The following is a 24,836-nucleotide window of genomic DNA, read 5'->3' on the forward strand; positions in this document are numbered from 1 at the left end:
TTAGCCACCCATATGTGCTTTCTATGAGGGAGACCTCAAACTCAAGTTGGTAGGTATGAATTTGGAAGAAATGAAGAGGCTCAGTACTCTTAAACCTGTGTGCTCTTGTGAGGCCAGAATCAGGGTCTCCAGACACAGTTAAATTCTCAGCCTGCCTTTCTCAAGTATTCTAAAAGTTCTTGTGTGTAAAGATATGTAAGGCAAGATGATACCTAAGCAAAACAAAAACATAAATCCCAACTGGCTGCTTCTGTCTCCCACACTCCTCTTCTTCAATCACTTTCTTCCTTTCCTTCTCCTGCTGTCCTAAACCCCTAATCAGAGACTTAGCTAGCATGGAGAATTTATACCATGTTGTGGATGAAGTTACTACCTTTCCTCTTTAGGTGTTTATCTTAAGTCTTGTCTCTCATCATGACATAAATCATATTGTTTCCCCTGAAAAGGATTTCAGATGTGAGACTGCTTACAGCATAGAGAGACTTTCCTGATGATGAAGAGGAGGAAGGGGGGGTGAGTCTAGGTCACCACAGGTGATGCTGTTAAAATGCCCTCAGGCCATCATGGGACCAGCCCAGACTCCCTGAGCATGGATTTTAGTTGGGAGGACTGGGTGGTCTGTGGGGCTCTGGTGGGGATCAGTGTTTGTCCCTGGTATGCGAATGGACTTTGTGAGCCTGTCCCAAGTGGAGGGATGCTGCCTCGGCCTGAACACATGGGTTCTGCTCCAAGTGAGTGACAGACTTTGAGGACTCCCTCATGTGAAATTTTTCTACCTAGGGAGCAGAGAGGGAATGGGATGGGGGTTATTTGGGGGAATAGGGGAGGAAGGAGGGTGTGGGAACTGAGACCTAAAAAGTAAAACAAGCTTGTTTCAAATTTAAATTAAAAAAGTTGAAAAAATTAAAAAAAAAATAATAAAGCGCCCACAGAAATGAAGAGAAGTGGAGGAGTGAGTTAGAGCGTGGCTGTTCCTGCTGAAACTCACTTCATCTCTGGACCTCAGTTTTTGTCTGTGTCACTGATGTTCCAACTTCATTACTCTCACACTGTACTTAACATTTGTAAGCAGCAAGATTTGTGGTCCTTGGCTTCCATCTAGCTTGGCTATCTACTCTTCCACTTTCCCTCCTTTCTCACAGGTGTATCATGTGATTTGTTGCATGTGAGTTACATGTGGTCACATCTACAGAGGATACTGTTGGCAGGCCACCCCTGATCAGGCCACCAAACACATGCTCAGATAAGTACGAGCTGAAACTTCCACTAACAAACATAGACGAATGACAGAGGTGTGTGGGTGTGACAAGGGTGCATGTGTGGGTGCTCTGAATAAAGATGCCGCAGCGATTGTTGAAGTGGGGACCGGAAAGCTGTATATAAAAGCTGACTCTTCATTTCCAATATGAATGAAGTACTTGTGAACTCACTGCCCTGTCAGCCAAGGGTTCCCATTGCTTCCTTGCACCCCAGCTTTCCTGGCATCCCACGATGAAAAGGCTATTGTTACTCTCTCACAGCTGTGCTTTGGAATCTACCCTCTGAGCAATGTCAGTGGGGCTAGAAAATCAGAATTTCCAACCTTGTGTCATCTGTGTCATGGTGAGCTGAGCAGCTGCAGTAAGGAATTTTGGGCCATGTCTTCAGCCCTCCAGATTCCCACGACTGTATAGATGGTGGTCACCACAGGCTGGCAGGCTGCTAACTCTTTGTGTGTGTGAGAGTGATTCTCCCACAGAAGTAAAAGGCCACAACAAGGCTTCAAATGGCTCCAAACTCATTTGCTAGAGATACTGTACTTGAAATATAAAGTCTTAACTGCCTCAAAGTTTTCTGGTGATTCTCAGTAACTACTAAGACTGAAGCTAAAGCCACTAAACATCTACACTCAGTGGCTGCCTCCATGTGGCCTTAAGCCTTAGGTCCCACTGTTCTTCCATATAGGCACACATTAGGGCTAAGCTTGTTTTGTGACTACAGAGCATTTCATGACTCTGAGTCTTAAAGATGCTGTTTAACCTCCTGGAAATGGGTCTGCACCATCCTCATTGCCCTCTTCTTCCTTTGCTTTGTGAGGACTCAGCCCAGTAACACCTCTTCTGAGACTACTCTGAGCTCTTTGTCCCCAGGTGGGTGATGGGAAGCTGCCTCCACCCTCCTTTCTACCTCTGCAACGGTAGAACTACCTTGAGTTTGGTTCCAATTTTCTCACTGCATTGTACTGTTTCTAGTGTCCTTCTATCCTGAATGGACCCCTATTCTGTCTGATATGCATGCAATCAGCATATTAAATAAATGTGCATTGGTAGGGTAAATATTTGAATACACTTCAATTTGTTCCATAGAAAACCACAATGGTATATCAAAGCAAAATGTTCTATAATACCTGAAGCTGTGATTAGAAGCAAGATTTCAGGTTTCTGTCTCCCAAATTCATGAGAATCACTGAGGTGTCACTACTGAGTCTTAGGTTGTTCTGGGAATACATTCCATCTATGGTCATTGGCTCTGTCTACCATCATTTTTTTTTTAATGTCTCTTACTACTCACAATGAATTTATGGCCTTGGCTTTAGGTGGAGTTTAGTTAATGAGAATGCAAAAGAAGAAAGAAAGGAGGAAAAATTGAAAGAAGAGAGAAGATGGGAGTGTTGGGAGGAGGGAAAAGAGAACATGGCTAGAACACACTAGTTGTCTTTTGCACTGAAAAGGGACCATGTCTTTCTTCCTACCTTACCTCCCTTTTTATCTCTTTGCTTCTCTTCCTTCCTTTTCTCACCCTCTCTCTTTGTAACATCCACATTAGACTGACTTAAAGAATCCCAAGGGAATAACTACCCTGTCCCTTTGTCCTGAAGGGTGTCAAACATCTGATAAAGCAGAGAAGGACAAAAAGGAGAAAACAAAATGTGGTGATGCTCGCCCTAGGGTAGCTGGAGCTCTGCAGAGGTTTGTGACACTTACCCTGGCTTTGGATGTGTTCCAGGTACGGCAGGCAGCAGTAGACAAAGGAGACTGTCCCTACACTGTGGTTGCAGGTAGGAGCAGGTGAGGGGCAATGAGGTAGTTATTGCCTGCTCTCAAGTCAGTAGTGTCCAGGTAACCTTGGAGCAGCAGCAGGGGTGGGCCAGGGTAGGTACTTTCACAGAGTGCTCAGAGGATGCCTTTGTTTTGACTAACACTTGAAATCCATGAGACTAGAGAGAATGCTATGTGGAAAACTGGGAGAGGAGAATAACTAAAGGTTCAAAGGCTTGGTGGTGGAGGCAGGCCTGGTGAACATACAGGGTGATTGTCATGTGGTAGCCAAGTGGAGGCTAGGCCAGAGAGGCCAGACTCAGAAGGGCTTCCCGCCTCATGGGAAGGCTATTTGCAATTTTTATTTCTTGTGGAGCAAGCTAGCTTTGCAGATTGTACTATGTGTAGAAAGATTAACCATATTTTCAATATGATGTCATGTCATGAAACAGGTCTGTACTTGGGTCATATCTATGTCTGGAGCATGGGGATTCCTTGAAGAAAAGACACGAGGGTCACTGATTCTCTACTTTCCCACAACATCTACAGATAAGAAGTGGTATCTTTCAACATCTGCCTTTGACTCTACAGATGCAGGGTTGGAGTTCCCTTCTGTGTGTTGAAATAATAACTCTGGGAAAGAGAATAGAGTAGAGGGGAAGGGAGAAAGAAGGAGAGAATTTTCTTCCTTATATTTCTAATTCATTTTTTATCCTTTGGCACAATATAATAAGCTCATATAATACTGAATTATTAAAGTTGGTCTATAGGTTCCACCTCTTTGATTAATTTTCCCTTCCAAGCATCTCTGACAGCATCAGTCTCTCACAGCTTCATGGGGAGCACTCTGCACTGTTCACAGAATTAACCACTGCACTCATTTCTCAGGGTTAGAGACTGTTCCTTGGTCTCACAAATTTCTCTATTTTCCTTAAAAATAACTGATTTACAGTGACATGTTCTGACAGGAGACTGTCTTCCTCATGTTCCTTAGAATTAATAATAGCCAGTTTCATGTAGACAAAAAGGACCGATAAAATCTGTCCTGAGATCCATGGTTTGGAGCTTTGGCTCTACCTCCATTCTACGCCTTAGAACATGAATGTTCTAAGCACCAGCTATATTGTGACATTGACATCACTTTGAGAATGGAAGCCAAGCCATAAAAATGGACAGAGCAGCGTAGATCCTCAACAATTTGAAATTACTATGCCCTCCCTTGTACTGTTTGGTAGCAGATTCACTGAATGGAAAAACTGACATTTGAGAATTATGTTGTATTTTGTTGAAGAAATTAATAAATAACACAGGTTCTACAAGACATTTCTGAATCACCCCATTGTCATTCCTCTTCAGATTACTGAGGCCCAGCTGGTTACATCTGTGCTATGAGACCAGCTATGAGACCCTCCTGATCTCTTTCTTCCATTGTATCCTCTGATATTTTCAGCTTCTAGTTTTGTTCAAAGACTCTGAGAAGCAGTGTAAGAGTCAACCAGGCCATGATGACCATGTGACACATTTTTCCCCCTAATACCTGCACAGTGTAATGTGTGCAGTAGTTGCTTAATACATGCTTGCTAATGAAAATGGAAGCTAAGACTATCACTTGCTCAACTTGAAAGAATCCTAATAACTTAATGACTGAAATTGAATGTGTCATTTTTCATATAGGAAGTAAACTTGTCCCCCAGATTCTCTCTTCAGTTCGGTTCCTGAAGAAATGTGACAGGAAGGAAGATTGGCTAACATGGCTACAAGGGACTCTGGAACATCCTCCGAGAGCCAGGAGCCTCTTTGTGACTAGAAATAAAGGGGAAGTGAGAAGAGTTCTGAGGCAGGCTTGGGGAACAAATGTTACTCTCCTGGGCCACCCTGAGGAAAAGAAGAGGAACTGTAATAAAAACACTCCAATGAAGATGTCCAAACAATGTCTCCAGTCGTCCCAGGCATCTTTCAGGTAATGCAAAGTTAAATTGTCATTAGATTAAAGAAGAGAAGTAAGGAATTTAAAGGGTTCCATGGAACACTCCATCCTAAGAAGGGCACTAAGAGTGAGGCAAACAAGCTCCCGATGCTTCACATTCTCCCAATTAGAAAGGCATAACCGTGAGCATGTCTGTGTGGGGAAACTTGGTTTAGATGACTGACAGGGAGAAAAGTCAATCTTCGAGAAAGACAAGGAAGCTGCCATTTCAGTATGGCAGAGGGTGCTTCACGAGGAGGCAAAGGGGCAGGTTTCTTTCCTGGGAGTTGCATTCCAGACCAGCTGGCTGATGCAATGCTCTGCCACCCAGAGTCAGCAGAGGGCTTGAGGGAGCTCAGGGTGACCTACCGGTGGATGCCTTCACACGCGTAGGCTTGCTCTTGTGTCTGCCCTTCTCAGCAGTGAGGAGGACAGTATATTCTTTCCCTGGTTCCAGATCTGTCAGGACATGGGAGGTGAAATCCTTTGGCAAATGGACTTCTGTGGACTGGCCTGTGGGGAGGCTGTAGTTGAGGCGGTATCTATCAAACTTGGCCACTGGTGTCTTCCAGAATAGAGTCAGACTGTCCTGTGTGGTTTCAGATACCTGAAAGTCCTTGGGTGCATCAATTTCTGTAGAGAGAATCAGTAGAGACCTGCTTTAGGCTGCAAGGCAAAAGGGGTTATGTAGGTTCAGGACAGTTGCCTGACTGACCTCTGATAGACAGGTGCCTTTACATACTACTTTGTGGAATTTGGGAGAAAATTAAAATGTAATGGTTTATCCAAACTATGAAATGCTACTTAGCAAAGCACTTCTAAGAAACAGATTGTTGGTCCCAAGAATGATGAAGGATAAAAGCCAGCTTCAAAATATGACATGCTAATTTGCTATGGACTGTATACTGTGTCTCCTTAAAACCAATATATTGAAACCTAATGAATGTCCAAAAAGAAGCTATTCAGATGGGAGAATTATTGTCAGACCCCATGGTTAGGTTTAGTGGCCTAACCACAGAGATCACAGAAAGACCCCAATCCCTCCTGTTACCTGAAGACACAGCAAAGACCAACTCAATGAATAAGACAGAGTGCTCTCAATAGGCACTGAATTTTCTGGCCCTTTTAACCTTACTTCTCAGCCAAGACTGTGGGAGAAAGATCTTTTTCTTCATAAAGCCACCTGGTCTAAGCCATTTTGTTGCTATAGCTCAAGTGGATGGATACATTCTACTTATATTTTCATTAGTATTTCCTTTAATGACAGTCATCTCTTCAGCCTCATTCCACTTAAGGACTATGAAATAGCAAATACAGCTGTGATGAAGGATGCTAATAGAATTTGTAGGGTCATACAGAAATGGCAAGAGGGAAGTGGCCATTATGGGATATTCCAACATGGGTCCTCAGGATGCAGTGCAATGATTCTGAGTCTGTCGTCTATGTCTTTACAAACCTATGCAATCTATTACTTGGAAGGAAAGTGAGTGAAGGGTACGGAGTGTCTCTGAATGATATCATATTAATTTCATATAAAACTACAATTGTCGCAAAATCAGTGTATAAATACACATAAATAAAGACAATGTGTTTATTTGCACAGCATTAGATTTTGCATCTCAAAGAAACCCAACCACATCTGATCTACATTTCTCCCCTACAGCTTCTCCTCTCATCAAGGTGCCAGGAGAGGCCCAGGGGAAGCTAGTGGGAGGCAGAGGAGTAGTTTTCTTTGTGAAATGTGAATTTCTTTTTTTCAGAAAGAGCATTTTAGGAAAGAAGCAATTGTCCCTAACCCTTTTCTTCTTGCTGGTCTTCTTCCAAGGCTGTCACTATAGGACACATTGGGGACCCTGGGGCTGCACTATCTATGTGAATATTTGCCTAATGGAGGTATTTTCTCAAGTGATAAGGGAAAACCTTCATATGTGTACCAATTAAACTGGCTTATTTTAAAAGAGTATGCTGATAAAATAAAAATATAGGCATTTTGTAAGGTATGATTCTGAGTTTTCTTTCAAATTCCTTAATTGTTTTTCCTCTATAGAGAGTTGTTTTAGGATAGTTCCTGTGGACTCCATGGTACTAGAAACCCCTTTCTCCTCTGGCTTCCTACTTTTAATTTGTAAGTAAATCTCTCATCAGCCCAGTCTTGCCTGCTCAGTCTACTTCAGCAATGGTGGGTCTCCCATGTACCTCACCTGTGGCTGCATTGATGGTTGCTGGGTCACTCTCCTTGTCTCCCTTCACAGCAGAAACACCAACCCCATATTCAGTTCCTGGCCTCAGACCTGAAAGAAAATGTGCAGGTAGGGATCAGTCTAGAAGAGGACAGAGTCTCAGAGGACTATAAGAGTGACTCTAGACTGGACACTGGCTTGTGTGATTTCTATACACCCATCACCCGTTATAAACTCATGAAGCATTTACAGCAAGAAGAATGGATGGAAAGGGATGGATAGAGATAAATGGATGGAAGTTGGCATTATTTCCTTCTCTCTGGTAGCTTGGAAAACAGGGATACCTGGCAGCAGGCTCCTGTTCTTCTGGTCACAGCTCACCTGTGAGGGTGATTTTGGTTGTAGCTTGTTGGCTCTTTGGAACATCAACCTCAGCATGGTCACCTCCTGAGATAGGTGCATACTTAATTCTGTAACTGTCAATGTCAGCTCTGACATTCCTCCACTCCAGGGTGATGCTATTGTCTGTCTGGGAGACACGACGGAGATTCCTGGGTGCATCCAGGCCTGTTTAGGAAGAGAAAGGAAGCTTGGCATCATGCCAGGCACCAGGAGAGTAGGAGATTTGATGTTTCTATCAGAGATTCAAGGGGCCCTTGATAATGGATGGAAATGTCAGCCTCTGCTACAGCCCCTGTCTTGTAGCTGATACAGGAATTTTAACAAAGTGCACAGATCTGGTGTCTTTCTTAATGTTTGACAAGTGTCATTTAATCAGCCACATTTGTTCCTCTGTGTGTGTGTGTGTGTGTGTGTGTGTGTGTGTGTATGATGTGTGTGTGTGAAGAACGATGCAAAGCTCCCCAAATAAGATTGTGAGTATAAAAACTTCTTTGTATTCTTAATAACTTAGTGCTGTCTGCCTGGTTCTTACTAAGTTCCTGTAAAGTATGTATGGTATGAATTCTTAACATTTGGACACTTTTGAAGTGATGCCATTTGCTACGGTGTCAGGAAAATGCCTTTATCCACTGAGACCCTGCATTTTAACCAGGAATTTGTCTGGAGGATCAGACCAGTTTCTCCTTTTCTCTTCTCTCCTTCTCACTCCCAGCTTTATTTCTTGTACGTGCACACATATATATATGTATCTATGCACGCATGTACATGTGTGCCTGGGTATGGTTTGGAAGGTTATTTAAGCCTTCCTTTTCTTTGAAAGATCACCAGTTGCAGAGGTGGAAAGGCCCTCTTGAGTGTCTTCAGTGTCACATGACCCTGGAAGACTCACAAATAGAGTGGGGTGGGACTCTCTGGGATGGGACTCTGTCTTTTCTATACCTGTCAGTGAGTGGGGCAGGCCTCACCTGTGGTAAAGGTCTCCTTGGCAGGGTTGCTCGCCATGTCCACCCTGCGGGAGACAAGGGACACCTCATACTCGGTGTCAGGCTTCAGGTTCCCAATGGAGTACTGGTTCTCTTCATGTGTGAGGTCGATGGTGGTGCGGTCCCCAGGCACATCCTTGATGCCATAGGAGAGCTCGATGCTGTCAATCTCAGCCAGGGGCTTGAACCAGGTGATCAGCGCTGTGGTGTCTGTGACATCTCTCACCTCGATCTGACTGGGGGCATCCAGGCCTATGATCAGCAAGCAGAACAGCAGCTTCAGAGGTCAAGGGCAGGAGCAGGGACTGAGCATGGGGGTGAGGAGTGCTTTACAGCAGACCATGGCAGACATTTAGTTCATAATGATCCCTTACTTTCTTTTGTCCTTAAGAATCTCAGTTTCTGTCTGGTAAGCTACAGGGAGGGACTGTGATGTCTTACGTCAAGGGCTTTTGAGTTCATCTTACATATAGTAAAACAGACGAAGCTAGTAAAGCATCTGGCATACAGCATTTCCATGATGGAAATCCTTTTTTTGTTGCTGGTGTCACCATTAACATTACTGTTAGCAATACTGTTCTCATGAACTGAGGAAATGTATGTGTGTGAGCCTGTGCAAATGCATATAGAGGTCAGAGGACAACCTCAAGTGTCATTCCTCAGGGGTGCCCACATATTTTCTTGAGTCTCAGTTTTTCATGGGCTCAGAAGGCAGTGAGCTTCCAGCAATCTACCTATCTCCACTTTGCCAGCACTGCATAATTGGTATTACAAGAGAACACCATCAAACCCAGCTCTTTAATGAGAAGTCAAGTCCTTCCTCACCTCTGAGTATCTCCAATGCTATTCCTTTGCTTCATTTCCTGAGATTGCCCCTTCTAACTCTTTCCTGTCCATACTTCCAAATGTCTCTTCTATGTCACAGCCTAGCCAGGAGCCTCATCATCCCTGTTGTAACCAGGAGCACACATTCTCCCTCCTTGTATCTGTTATTGCCCTGCAGAGTCTTGTGACAGAACACTTGTCTCACTATCTTGTTACAGATGCTTTTACAGTTTGGATACATTTAGATTGGATCATTCATATATTCATTCAGAAAATGATCTTTGACCTTTGTGATCCTCAGGTCATCCTGGGTACTTAATGTGTGTTTCTTAATTTTTAAAAGCACTTTAGTCTTACTTTCAGCATCCATCTAAAAAGCACTTTTGAAGAGAGGCAGCTGGTATTCATGTAGAGCATGGGAAGAGGACCAATTTCTGATAGATTATGAGGATGCTTCATGTTCCACTTTTGAAGTTTAAGTGGTTATGTGTTAGTGGTTGATGGATCTACAAAATTATAAGAATGATTTTACACGTGGGTGGTGACACTGCTTTGTTTTCTTACAGTTGTCAGTCACACAGCCACTTAAACTGCTAAAGGAGGTTGGGTTGTGGTGAAGGATAATGACAATCCCAACTTTGGACCCTTAAATAGTGAAGACTGACATCACTCTGTGCTAGCCATGTCACATGATGCTGTATCATCTATGCCTCATTATTATGAAATCTTCATGAGAAAGATGCTACAAACTCAGTTTTCCAAATGCTGGAACCTAGACTTAAAGAACTGAGATATTTTAAAGTGATAAAAAATGGTCAAGAAGGAATTTAAACTCAGGACCACCACAACCTTTCACTTTCATAGGACAACAGATCTCGTCGGCATTTACTTGTTAAAAATGATCACAATAAACCTGTTGAGGTGCCAGAGAGAAAGAATCAAATGTGTTTTTGCAACAAAAAGTTAAGGTCCTTTAGTTCTGGAAAACTCTCAGAAACTTCTGCAAATGGAACAGTAAAGTGTGTGTCCATCAATGTTGGTATTTACATATTCTGAAACTTCAAAGCCTGGGTGTTTGTCCTTTAATAGGCAGAAGATAAAGCTGCCAAGCCTCAAAGTTGGAGTAGCAAAGGGCAGGTAAAAGAAATGCCATTTGTCTATTCAGTGTGCTTTCCCTGCAGTGGATAAGCATTTCCTTGATCTTTTCGCTGCCTTACTGGTGAGCTAATGATTTTTTTTTCCTGTCAGTACCTGCCTTGTACCTACCACAGAGAACTCTTGTCAGGTTGATGAAAAACACTTGCTTACGAAGGAGATGGTACAATGAATTGGCCCTGAGCTATGCAAAATGTACAAGTGTCTAAGTTCAAGATGTTCCTTCTTGCCATTCGTCAACAGATTTAGCTTTCCCAGCCACCCCTTCCCAACAAGAGTTAATTTCTCCAAGAGCTGGCACATCTGTTCTCTTGAAAATAAGATGTCTTCTTACTAAACAGCAATGCAGGATTGTCTTCTGTATTCTTCCTTTATCTTTTTAAAAATTGTTTCCTGTTAGAGCGAATCCAAACTCAGTTAGATCCCACAGAAGTCTCTAGTTGTATTAAATCCTATATTCCACCCCAAGAATTTCTAAGGGCAAATACTACTAAGTGAAAGCTGTGTATATGTGTGTGTGTGTTTGAAAATGTATGTTTGTGAGTTTATATGAGTCTGTGTGTTTGTGTGTGACTTTGTAAAAGTGTGTGTATGTGATTATTATGTGTTTATGTGTATATGTATGTGAGTGTGTGTTTGGATGTATGTATATGTGTGTGTGTGAGTTGTGTGTATGTACTGAATAAATATGAGTGTGTGTGTGTGTGTGTGTGTGTGTGTGTGTGTGTGTGTGTGTTTGTAGGCCAGAGGTCAACCTTTGGCATCATTCCTCAGAAACCATCCAACTTGCTCTTTGAGACAGGCTCTGCTAGCCTTGGCCTGACCAGCAAGTGTCAGGGTTCATCCTTTCCCCACCTCTCAGCTCTGGATTGCATTAATTATCTACATGCTCGGCTTCTTATGTCACTGCTGTGGACTTAATTCAGGCCAGCATGCCTGTGCAGCCAGTGTTTTTCTGACTGCTGGAGAAATATCTCTCCAGCCCTTCAAGTACAATTTTATTTAGGTTTTTATTGAGACAGGAAATCAACATTCTACAAAACCCAGAGTGTAGTCAAGGCCGGTAGAATAAAGGTTCTAAAGGCAGCCATGCTTGGAGTCATGACCATGACTGTCTGGGCTACATGACCTTAAAGTGACTCAACTTCTCCAAGGCTTAGTCACTGCTCTTCATACACAATACTGTGAATGCATGTCTCGCCTCTGTCATGGGAACTTCTGTATTAATATTAAGTGATTTCTCTCTCTGTACCTACAGTCTCTGAGAATGTGACGCTTGGGACCCCAGAGAGAGGAGATGCATGTTTCTCTGTCTCTCACACTTGGACTAGCCTGAGAATTTGCTCTGACAAGAGTGATAAAAATGCCAGCTTGGAGTCTATTCCACAGCCACACTAACACCCCATAGAATACACAGAATAAAAAAAAAAAATCACCATCTTTTTATGCTTTGCTTTTTTTCTCCTTTTTTTCTTTAGACAGTTTGACTCTGTAGCTTACAGTATCCTGGACCTCACTATGGAACCCAGGATGGCCTTGAACTCATGTCAGCACTCCTGTTTCAGCCTCCAGAGTTCTAGGACTACAGGTTATTATCTTGACTACAGTCCCAGCCTGCAAAGATGAACTTGTTTTTCTTGTCAAGGACAAATACCACATAGCTGAGCCCAAGGCCAAATCACAAACCCACAGCATTAGCATTTAAGGTACTCCATATGAACTTTGTATTAGTAATCAAATTCTCACTGATGGAGATGCTGTGTCAAAGGGTATGTTATAAGCCAGAAGGCACTATGAGACACAGCTCTATCACAGATCTTGGGTGATACTCACGGGTTGTAGTCACTTTCTTCAAGCCAGGGCCTCTGGTGTTGTTTTTCACGATGTGCAGAGATATTTCGTATTCTTGCCCAGGAGCAAGGCCTGTTTGTCTGTAAGAGGTCTCTGGTCGCTTCAAGCTTTTAGTGATTTCTCCCTCATCTTCTTTATTCTGTAAGACAAAAGCACAGTACTTGCTAAGATTCAGAGTCAGTGGCAGCACTTCATGTCCACACTTTAATCATATCTATTTTCTGTTTCATTCATTCCCGGCACCCTTCTTTTTCACAGCCGACTGGGAAGTTTGATGCTGAAAATACAGAGATATGAAACCAGCTTCTTGAGTTCTTTCTTTCCCCCTGCACATACCTACACTTACCCTGTCAAATGGCACAGACTGAGAGCCATCACTCAACTCTTCCTTTGATAAGCCAGCAGTTGACTTCAGAAAAGTTGGCTTATGGTCCTGTGGTCTCAGATAATTGGGAACAGGGCCCGAGTTACAACCAACAACCTGCTTTAGCTACTCTTTGGAGCTTGGGAAAATCTATTTAAATTTGAGACCTGCCAGGAGATACTGTATGGGACAGACTAGTTCTGTTTCTGTTGTCTCCAAATAGAGATTTACAAGATGACAGGTATAGATGACTTAATTTGCATTTATCTGAACTCTTATTCCTAAGTGCTATACTTTTTCAGTTAATAACAGCAGGGGAAAATCAACTTAAGATATGCATGTGAACACACAAAGTGATAGTGACCAGTCTTCCATACAAAACAAAGGAAGCCGAGTGATAATGAATGTCTGCTGGAACTTTTGTCCACTCTGCAGATTCTCTGTGTCAAATACTCCTTCTCCATGGAGCCCCTCACCATATTCCGGAAGATGATCTCCCACGTTTCAAAAGCAATGTCTAGAGGATCCCACTCTACTTCCACAGATGTCTCCTTGATGGACTTGAATCTTAGTCCTTCAGGTGCAGGCAAGTCTGTAAGGAACAGTACAAATAGGATGTAAGAAAGTCAAGATCCTTGGTAGAGGCCATGTAGCTATGGATCCACTAAACCTATGATGGGCAGCTGTTACTTTAAGGCTGATAACCAGATCTAGAATCTACTTAAAGGCTTTTCAGGATGCTGCATATTGTGAGAAAATATGAAAATATCTATTATGTCCAATCATATGGCTGTCTATTTGTAGTGTTATATGATTGAACTAACAAAGCATGCATAGGATTTGGAATCAGACAGATGTAGACCAGCATCTAAGTTCGCCACTGATAACATTGTGACCTTGGACAAGGTTTACACAAAACACTGAGATCATTTCTTTTCCTAGGAGAAGATGGTAACTAACTGTGTCTGTATTTGGGAATGCACCAAGGACTGAGTGATATGTTCCATGAAGTCTTCTGGCCTGGCTCTTGGCATGCAGTGTAAAGTCAGTAAGGAGAGGCTGATGATGTTATTGCTTAGCAAGTAAGGGCCGGTTTTGAGCCACAGCTTGGTTTTCAGACATAAAAATAATTGTGCTGATGCTAGACTCTTAAAAACAAAACAACTTGAAAAAGAAAGTGAGTTTGGTAGAACAGAATTTCATACAATGCTGGTAAGATGGCTAAGATCTATTCTTCTAAGACTGCCTAGGTCACAGCCCAACTCCATCTTTGTTAGCTGTGGGATTTGAGAAGAGATGATAAACTATTTATTCTCAATTTCCTCATAAAAATGCTTCTGTCTTATTGGGTGACATTTGTTAGTATATATTGAGCACTAAAACAAAGTGTGCATAGTGCTGCATAGCTAGACCCAGGTCAGATGAGCTTTGCCTACTCACAGGTGGCAACCCTGGCACTGACAGGAATGCTCCTCTTGTTCTCCAAGATGGCAAACACACGAATGAAGTACTCCACTCCTGGCTCCAACTCTCGGATAGTGGTGGAAGTCTGGTCCCCAGGCACACGGAACTGCATCTCCAGGCCATCAGCATGGGTAGGTGTGTACATAATGAGGTACTCTGTGACCCTCATTTCATTGTCCCAGGCCAGGTTTACGGTCTCTTCTGTTACTTCAGTTACAATAAGGTCTTTGGGAGGGGACACTGGAAGGAATAAGAAAGGATTTTGAGTCAAGAGTATACCTATAGTGCCCTATGAGTTTAATTCCCTTGACAAGTCTCTTCCACTATTTGCAATAAAGAGTTGATGTGTTTCTTCTCTTGGAACATGTTGTTCTTAACACTCCAGACTCAGCCAGAACCCTGCTGTGATTAATCCTTTTCTTTTTAATGGTGTCTAAACCTAGGGTCCTGTGCATACTAGGTAAGAGTTCTATTAATGAAGGGGCTAGAGGAATTAAACACTTTTACTCTTGCAGAGGACCAGGATTCCATTCACAGCACCCATATGTGGGTCACAACTGCCCATAACTCCAGTTCCAGGGGATATGATACCCTCTTTTAACAACTGTAGGTACAGGCTCACATGTGGTATACATACACACATTCAAAATAAATACTAATACATATAAAATGAAATAAAGAAATCTTACATAATATTCAAAGGAGTTCTATCATTTCCCCTATAATTAAACCCTCCTCCTCTATTTCTTGAATTTGAGATCTTGCCTCTGCTTCTATAGTAGCTGGGCTTGCAGACCTTTATCATCAGAAGTAACTTTGTAATCCATTAGTCCATTGACTTCATGCTGGCTAATAGTGTTGCTTTCAACACTGCATGTGACCTGGTCCATCTTACTTTTCCACTTTCCGTGTCCTAGCTCACACTTGGACCATGGGTACAGGAAAGCATCATCTCAGCTTGCCTCCCTGTGGGTAGTCTTAGAATGTCCATTTAGCCAGACTCTTTTGATCCTTAGATTTGAGTGAGGTCAAGAGGGTTTTCTGAGGTTGCCTACATCAGGTTTGGAACTGACATCTCTTGGCTGAGCTTGCATAATTCAGCCATACTAAACACTAGAGCTATTTATTTGCTCCTATCTACCTTTGGCAGATCTTCTCTATCATGATGAGAATGAGAGAAATACAGAAGACTGCCATTGAACATGAGTGTTTTTGTTCTTTGCTGTATTTAGCCAATGTTTCCTGGACACATACTATATTCTCTGCTTGAGGTAACTGCTAGGAACAGTGTTCCTTTGGGAGATGCTCACAGACCTTGGATAAAGATAGCATGAAAAGAAAACTTAATGGACATGTCTAATTCCCAGGTAACCAGTAGATATTCTATAGCAGACTGCATTAATAAGTTCACCTTCTATAACAACAATGTCTACATAGTCTAGCTGAATTATCACTTCCCTTCAAATGGAAGAAGTTTGTTTGCTGTTATTGCAGAGGCAAAACAGAGAAGGAAAAGAAGCTGAAATTTAGCAAAGGGCATTGGATGGTAGACTCAATATAGATGAGGTAGATAGGTTTAAGTAGCACCTCTGAGTCGTTTGGACAGTAACATCAGTTCTATGAGAGTCCAGATTGCCCTTTTCCGAGAGACTGACCACAAACCCCACAAAGAGTCAGAGAAAGAGTGTATGTTTATCAGAAATACACTAACAATATGCATAAAAAGAGTTAGTGTGTTGATAAATCCAAATATCTTTCTCTGATAGATATCAGATATATACACCATCAGGACTACTTGATGCCTGCTTGCTGATACTCACCCTCAGAGCAGTCTTCCCCTGTGTATCCTTCATTGCAGATGCAGCGGCCTGAAACACATTGTCCCTGATTGCTGCAGTCATTGGTGCAGGAGCGCTGCCCACAGTCCAGGCCTGTGAAGCCTTCATAACAGATGCACTGGCCATCTTCACAGCGGCCTTGGCCATGGCAGTCACTGGGGCACCTTTTCTCATTGCACTCTTTGCCAGTGAAGCCCTCATGGCAGATGCACTGGCCATTCACACAGCGGCCATGTCCATAGCAGTCATTGGGGCAGGAGAGTTCAGCACAGTCAGGGCCGGTGAAGCCATCCTCACATATACATTGCCCATCCACACAGCGTCCCCGCTGGCTACAGTCCCTGGGACAGCGAAGGTCTCTGCAGTCTTCCCCAGTGTAGTCATCATCACAGATGCACATGCCATTCACACAGCGGCCATGGCCATGGCAGTCATTGGGACAGCTCATCTCACTACAGTCAAAGCCCTTGAAGCCTTGTTCACATATGCACTTGCCCTGTACACAACGGCCCCGGTTATGGCAGTCATTGGGGCATCGCTGTTGACTGCAGTCTTCTCCAGTGTAACCCTCATCACACACACATTGTCCATTGACACAGCGGCCATGCCCACTGCAGCCATTGGGACACTGTAGATCCCCACAGTCAGCCCCTGTGAAACCATCATCACATTCACATTGCCCATTAACACAGCGTCCACGGTGATGACAATCTTCGGGACATCGCTTTTCACTGCAGTCTGCACCGGCAAAGCCCTCATCACAAACACACTGTCCCTCCTCACACTGGCCATGGCCCTGGCAGTTATTAGGGCAGGTGAGCTCACCACAGTCTTCGCCCGTAAAACCTTCCTCACAGTAGCAGGTGCCATTGACACAGCGGCCACGGTCGAAGCAGTCATTGGGGCAGATGAGCTCACTGCAGTCCTCCCCTGTGAAGCCCTCATCACACACACACTCATTCTCTATGCATCGCCCACGGTTGTAGCAGTTGTTGAGGCACAGGGGCTCATTGCAGTCATCGCCAGCAAAGCCATCTTTGCACACGCACCTGCCATCCACGCACATCCCATGCTCCTCACTGCAGGGCACTGGGCAGACTTCCAGGCCACAGTCAACCCCGGCATAGCCTTCAAAGCACACACAGACTCCATTCACACACCTGCCCTGGTCATTGCAGTCACTGGGACAGGCCAGCTGACTGCAGTCCTCACCAGTGAAACCCTCATCACAGACACACTGTCCATCAAGGCACTGGCCTCGGAGGTTGCAGTTTCCAGGACATTCAGGCTCAGAGCAGTTGGGGCCTTTCCAGCCTGGCTCACAAATACAGCCACATCCTTCAGTACTGAAATTGCCTCGGCCACTGCAGAAGGGCCTAGTGTCCAGACGGCCTGCAATGAAGATAACAGGTACTTAGCTGAGTTCCATTGGAGTAGTTTCTTGGTACTCACATGAAAAACCCGGATGGAAATTCAGCTGTATCCTTAGTCATCACCTGGCTTGGAGAGAGATGCTTAGTGAAGAAAATAAGCTGGAACTCATATTCAACCTACTCATATTCATTAAACCTACTGTGACTGTGTCTTCTCTCTTACATTTCTCCCAAAGGAGTTGACAGCTAGAAAATGAATTGGTTTATTAATAAACATAAACTTCTAAAAATTGCCTTAGAAGCCTAGAGTCCCACAGCTATCCTTGCATATGGCAGTCAGGAACACTCTACAAGTTATTCTCAAGGTCCTTTCTGGTAGTATTTTCTAAGTGGTAGAAACAGACACTCATTTCTGAAGTGAAGGCTTTTGTAGTGCTATGGACCTCAAGGAATGGAGATAATGTTAACTCCAACACTGCATTACTCCTGGAGTGGATGCACAAGGGCCCAGGATATCCCTCAAGGAGAGTGAAGATACCCAGGCACATCTGAAGTCCATGTCTTTCTTTATCACTGAGTTATCCTGTGACAGTTGGTCAACTTTTAAAATGCTAATTCTTTAATTTACAGAGGGATGTTTACCTGTTGTTGGGAGGATCATACAAGATAAACACAGTGTCTGGTGCATAGAGCTGTCTGTATGTATCAGTCTTGACCAGACCATGTTCACATTATCACAATGTGGCCTATCTCATTCCAATACTTTCTTCCTAATTCCTACAGACTCAGCACCACACTTGCAGAAACTTGCATTTGTAAGAACACAGAACTGTGGAAGGCCCTGTTAAGACCTAACTCAACAGGGCACTGAGAACTTACCCTCTTTTGGGCCTCTGCTTCCCTAATTGTACAATGAATTGACATGGCTACAGTAGTCTTTTTGAGAGAGCGCCCTTGGGAGAAGGAATGTTGTGTTATTCTCAGATAGTTTAGGGTAACTAAGAATTAGATTTCAGGGTCAAACATGTTTGACTAAGATATAATTAAAGTGGGCACTGGAGAGATAATGGCTCAACATTTAAGAATGCTTGCTGTTTAATCATGAGGCATAGGACTCAGATCCCAGTGCCTAAGAGCTATGTGTCTCACATATGCCTATAATCTCATCTCCTGAATGATTAGAGGCAGAGGCACCACTGGGGATTGCTGGTTTCTAGCTTAGCTAAGAAAATGAGAGCCCTAGGTTCAGGGAGAGGTACTGTCTCAAAGGAATAGTCAGGGAATGATGGAGAGGGATTCCCAATGTCCTCTTTTGGCCTTGGCACATGTATACAGGAAAGCATGCCTGTAAAGACACCCATGTGCACACACTCACATACACACACAAAAATAGTAAAATAAATAAATAAATCTTACAATATTTAGATTTAGTTTTTTACATTGTATAAATGAGTGCATGGCCTGCATGTGTGAGCATGTATCACTTGTGTGCCTGGTGCATGCTCAGATTAGAAGAAGGTATTGATCCCTGGGGAGTGGAGTTACAGATGTGAGTATCTGTGTAGGTGAAGGGAACGGAACCTGGACCCTCTAGGAGATTAACTACTCTTAAATGCTGAGCCAACTTTTCAGACCAATAAATCTAAAAGATACAATTAAAGTGAAATGGGGCTTTAAGAAGCATAGTTTTCATATATATATATATATATATATATATATATATATATATATATGCTGGAAAATTGGTAAAAGAACTATTATTACCATAACTCTTTCAAGAACAGAAGAGATGGCTGCACTCTCCACATTTACTTGACCTCAATTTTCTTTTGAAATGATCACCTTGACTGTCTAGTTTCTCAGGAAACCAGTCTTAGAAACTACTCATGGATTCTTTTCTGCTCATCATTTTCCTACTTGGACACAAACAGAAGCAACCAATCCTGGGTCTTACCTTCTGCAGGTTGGAGACAACAGCCTGTACCCATGGTGCACTGATCCCTTAAAGAAGATACCAGCATCTCCAGCTCCTCCAGCCTGCTCAGGAGCTCCTTCACATCCGGCGCTGCAGCACAGCCACAGGCCCTGCGGGGTATGTTGATGCGGTGTGTGAACACAATCTGGTTTTCCCCATCCACTGTGTGTTCCTGGAAACTTCCACTGGACTCTGGTGTGGGGGTCAGATCTTTCTCCCCATTCACTGACTCCAGATCCACTGAGCACTGAGAGCCCATGGGCAACTTGATATTATAGACATGGTTGAATACCACTGGCTGATTCTCCTCTGGCAGGGTCATGTTCAGTCCACTCTGTCGCTTGTGCCGGATGACTTTCTTGAGGACTGCACCTTCAGAAGTGAGGGCAAGCAAAGCTAGAAAGATGCCTGGCAGTAGCCAGGTCATGGCCCCCATGGTGGAGGTTAATTTGGCTAGGTGTCTTTAGATATGTATGATATCTTAACTTCCAGTAGAATTTGATATTTAGATGTATTTAATGGAAAACAGTTGGATGTCCCCAATCTTCTTGGAAGAACAATCTATAAAAGGAAAACAATAGTTATTTGTGTCTATGGTTGATGTACACTATGGAGTGGCTCTAATTCTGAGTAAAGTTTGGTTTGATGTCTCATCTGTCTGAAGATTTTTAGATCCTCTAGAAGAATCTTGTAAGTTTGAAGGAATAATGTTACTTCCTCATCATTAAACTTTTGGAAATGTAAAGAGACAGTAGAGAATAGAAAACCATGGCAATATGTTAGAATAAGGTAGACATGGGTTTATATCTCCCCTTCAGATACAGGCACTTGGGTAAGTTAATTTTCCTCATTTCACTTTTTACAGTGAAAATCATGGCCTATGATGGGGTTAAAAGACTCATATAATGGGAACATCATGGAGAAATCATTCATTGGTTCTCAGTATTTATGCATCATGCCTTCTGAGGGAATGTTTATGATTCCGAGAAGGCTTGTTGCCCCAGGAGATGTTCTCCTGACTATAATTACTGAGTCTCCAAGCTGAGGTAAGCACTGCTGTTTCTCTCTATCATGGGAGACAGAGGGGAAGAGGGAAGAACTCAGAGGAAAAATGTTTCTTCCTAGTCATGTAGCTCTTACATAATATTCATTCTTCACACCTCATATCTTCTTCTCCTTGATTTATCTATCCAGAACATTCCACAGTCTCAGGTTTAGAAGAAATTGACAGTATTTCTGAACCAAGTATTCAAATTAGGAGATGTCCATGAGCTTCATGATAGACTAGTGCTGACAGAATTTATACTGAATTTTCTATAGCAACTAAAGTCTGTGGGTGGTAGAAATAAATACACGACCAGTGTCTACTCTTTTGGGGCTTAGCAACAGAACTAAGGAGAAAATGGAATAATTCCTTCAGTATTTAGGAGACAAAGAAAAGCAAGAATGCAGATGATTTGTTTCCTGGACATAGGAGTCAGCTGCTTATGGCTTTATAAAACAAAGGGGATATCCAAAGAATGACAGTCTGAGTTATTGGAAAGGATACACTTTAGGATGAGACGTAATGGGGAAGATGTACATTCAAATATTCTGATTGCTAAGCTATCTTCACATAGCCATTCATATGCATAAACAGGAGATAGGAAAGGGGAACTGTCAGAGGTGGTTGAGAAATTACTGAGTGAAAATATGAATGCCAAGCTAAACTTAGGCTGATTTTAAGACTTACAAAATAATGATTTCCAAACATTTGAGAGTAATCTATTCATCATATAAAGTTTCTTATGGTTTTCTTTCATTAAGAGATATGCCTGAGCTGTTGGTTGAGACCCCAAAGTAACAATTAAGGATAATGTGGGAAAGAGGAGGCTATTTCACTGTGTAGTTAACAGATACATGGGGAGGGATAATATCATGAGGGTTACCGTCACATCAGCTCATGGTGCTTTGAGGGCTGGGGATTCTCCTGTGATTTGGGAAAGATCAACCACATCTTCAGTGTTGAATCATTTTCTCGCTCATTTCTCGCTCAGTAACTTGGGCAAGACTTTACCATCTAATCCATGACTCATTTATAAAATAGGGGTCAAAACAATTTCAAAAATGGCTCAGTTAGTAAAGTGCTTGTCATAAAAGCACAGGGACTTGAGTTTGATGTCCAGAATCAATGTAAAAGTCACATTCCTGTAGATCCCCAAGGCTCCTGCCTAATCTGCAAGTTTCACACCAAGTCAAAAATCCAAAACCAAAACACACACACACACACACACACACACACACACACACACACACACACACACACAGGGGAATTAAGGATTAGAGATCTATACTAGAGCTTGAGAGCTTGAGTAGGTTGTCTGTCCCATAAAGACACTCATTCAACAGGACATATCATTGTTTTGCATTGTTGGGATTACAACGTAGTAAGAATCTATGCCAATAGTTCCTTAAACAAAAACTTGACCTCTCAGTGGATTTCAGTTCCAAATTCAGTGACAAGTTGGATCAAGGTCAGAGAAGATGTAGAAATCACCAGTGTATGAGAAAGTAAGCCTTTGTGAAGAACAATTTGCTAGAAGCAGAAATATGTGCTCTAGTGAGGGTTGAAATGGGGAGAAGTAATGATGTTAGCAATGCAAAATATTCTCCTGCATCTGTACAACTGGCTGGTTCATGTCTCCTTTGAGGGCAGACTTTGTGGAAAGTAGTTGATATTACAGTTTTAGATATTTAGGTTTGACATGGGGAATCAAGTTCAGATAACTGTGTTTTTATAATTTCAGAACAATTTAATCAACAAAGGCTCTAAAAACACAGATAGGTGATTGAAAAAAACCTATGACATGAGTGAATGTTTACCTACATGTGTATTAGTATACCACATGAATGCTTATTGACTGTGGAGGACAGAAGAGTCATACCCCTTGCAATTCAAGTTATAGATGGTTCTGAGGTGCCACGTGTGCTGGGAACCACACCTGGCTCCTCTGAAGTGCAGCAAGTGCTCGTAATGGCAGAGTCATTTCTCCTGCCCCATAGACTTTTATATTTATGGAAAGTGACTAGTAATAAAGGGCCCGGGAACAATTTTGTTGGAAGTTGATGACTTGTGCTTCTTTACTCATAGCATTGAGTGGGGGCAGTATCACCACTTACAAATCCCAGGGAAGCAGTTGTGGGGTAGTCCTCTTGTTTCCAAAAGGACAAGGGCTGTTGTACTAATGGATGACAAAACTGATGACAAGAACCCACACATCAGCACATGGAGATTTTAACCTTTAAGAACCAGCATGAAATAATCTAAGGGTTATTTTTAGACGTCTTGCCAGAGATGGTTATTTGATAAAGGAGTTAATCTTTGAATATTTTCCCTGGTCACAGCTGGAGAATAAACAATAAATGATTTCAGTTTTAGGCATGTATCCTCCTTATCTGGATAGCCTTATGTGGTTGGAGATATACTTCTGAATTAATACTGATGACATCATGATTAGTAACTCGTGGAATGTGTTTATTTATTTATTTACCTTTTTACTTAGGTACATACAAGGAATATCCTTGACTTGGATAGAAAAACAATGATTCCATTTTTTTTTAAATGCAGATGAAACTTGTTTCCACATCATTTTGGCAACTCTAAGGTATTACAGCAAAATTTTCTTCTGGCTTACAGGGAAGTAAATTTTATTGTACTCAGTCAAGCATGTGGCTGCTAACACAAGCTTCTAAAATGGTCTACAAATTCCTCACCCCTTGTCCCTCCCAACATCCATAAATTCCTTCCTGGAATGTGTCAGGAAGAACCAGGAGCCAGGAAACAGCCGTAAGTGTGGATTTGTTTTCCAAGGACATCTGACCCTCTCACTTGAGTAAATCCAGCACACTCTGGGTGAAAAAACATAAAGAGAAAATACTGAGGTTCTCAATTTTAGCATTGGCTAATCATTATCTATTGGAGATAGGGTCCCAATTCCTTAACTGGTGCCCAGGAACATGTCAGTGGGCACCAATTGCCACAGAGACTTGTCACGTAATTCACTTAAAAATGGTTTGTTATTTTTTATCTTTTTCTTTTTCAGTAGAGATGAGTTGAATGGTGTGATAATAGGCCTTGGAATAGCCTTGGGATAGTAGAGTTTCAAAGACCAGTCATGGACAGCTCTACTACCATTAATGAAGTTACAGGTCAGTCAAGGAAACAGACACAGAAACAATCTTTACTGGAAGGAATTACAAATACTAAAATGCACAAATATCTACTTTATGTTGTTTCAGAACATCTGCTCTTGAGGCAGTCAGATACAATTATAGCTTGACTCTGTTCTTACTATTAACATGAGACATGAGACACAGGTATTAGAAATTGTCTTTAGATAAAAAAAATTACTGGGTGGTAGAAATTTTATATAATTATACCTTGTAACTATGGCAGAGGATGTAAAACATTGCTTGTCTGGGCCTCTATTTTAACATCTGTAAAATGGCAACATCAAAACCAACCACAAGTGAGAGAAAATGAGATAATTTATACAAAGCACCTTTTTAGTTACCATGTAAAAGAAAATAGGTTTTATACCCAGTGGGTGTGATTGCTTGTGTCTTGTTTGGAGAAGCAGGTTAGCAAAATGCTACTCTCAATTTCTCAAGGTACTGTTGAAAAGTACTTGCTTCTCCAAAAGTCTATTCATTTTTCCCTTAAGCCCACTGTTTCTTTCTTTCCTCCACTTCCTCATTTAAAAAATATTTAATTGTGCTTGTGTGCCTGTATACATGCATATGTGCACATGTGGTGGGCAGAGACCAACTTTTGGGAGACAGCCGTATCTTCCATCTTGTTGGAGACAAGGTTTTCCTTGCTTCTCTGCTGTACTGAGGGTACTGTACTATCTGGTCCATGAACTTTGAGGTGATTCTCTCCCCTTTTCTCATCCTGCTGAAGGAGTGTTGGGGTTAAATACTCTTGCTTTTTCATCTGGCTATTACACAGTTTCTAGGGACCTAAACTCAGGTCAACAGGATTATTGTTTGCACACCTTTACTTACTGGATCACCTTTCTAGCTCTTCCTCTATGCAAGTGCACAATCATCAGGATTTCAGTTAGCCTAGTATCAAAGACATTCTGAAATCCTTAGAGGAATGGCAAGACTATGGCTACAGACTTAGGATTCCCTTAGCCTTAGTCTAATTCAGTAGCAGGAACAAGGGAGTGAATGAGTTGGGTGGAGCTCTTTTCTGGGAGGTCAGAACTTTGGCCAAGGCTTCTCTGAGACAGAGAGCTGCTGCTGGGATCATTGTCCGTGATACTGGGCCAGCGATTTCTTCAGAACAGGCTGTCTGTGGTTTAGTCTTTCAAAACTATTCTCTTAATGGAAAACATTTGGCCCAGACTCACAGTGCTTTCCATATGCATACAGAAATCAGATTATAGAATCAAAATCA

At 42.4% G+C, this 24,836-nt stretch overlaps 1 protein-coding gene across 1 annotated transcript in view; it reads right to left on the reverse strand.

Annotated features, from left to right (window-relative positions):
• Tnc (tenascin C) overlaps positions 1–24,836 on the reverse strand; it is an 87,006-nt gene that overhangs the window by 43,680 nt on the left and 18,490 nt on the right. The window contains exons 2-10 of the mRNA XM_051188023.1: positions 19,373–19,954; positions 16,028–17,437; positions 14,184–14,447; positions 13,220–13,335; positions 12,362–12,518; positions 8,531–8,800; positions 7,545–7,730; positions 7,185–7,274; positions 5,353–5,616 (exon numbers count right to left, since the gene is read on the reverse strand). Of these exons, the coding sequence (XP_051043980.1) occupies positions 5,353–5,616; positions 7,185–7,274; positions 7,545–7,730; positions 8,531–8,800; positions 12,362–12,518; positions 13,220–13,335; positions 14,184–14,447; positions 16,028–17,437; positions 19,373–19,829 (3,214 nt within the window). The 5' untranslated portion in view covers positions 19,830–19,954. The remainder of the gene's footprint in view (positions 1–5,352; positions 5,617–7,184; positions 7,275–7,544; positions 7,731–8,530; positions 8,801–12,361; positions 12,519–13,219; positions 13,336–14,183; positions 14,448–16,027; positions 17,438–19,372; positions 19,955–24,836) is intronic.

The sequence above is a fragment of the Phodopus roborovskii genome, unplaced genomic scaffold (genome assembly GCF_943737965.1).
Source record: "Phodopus roborovskii unplaced genomic scaffold, PHOROB, whole genome shotgun sequence".
Classification (NCBI taxonomy): domain Eukaryota; kingdom Metazoa; phylum Chordata; class Mammalia; order Rodentia; family Cricetidae; genus Phodopus; species Phodopus roborovskii.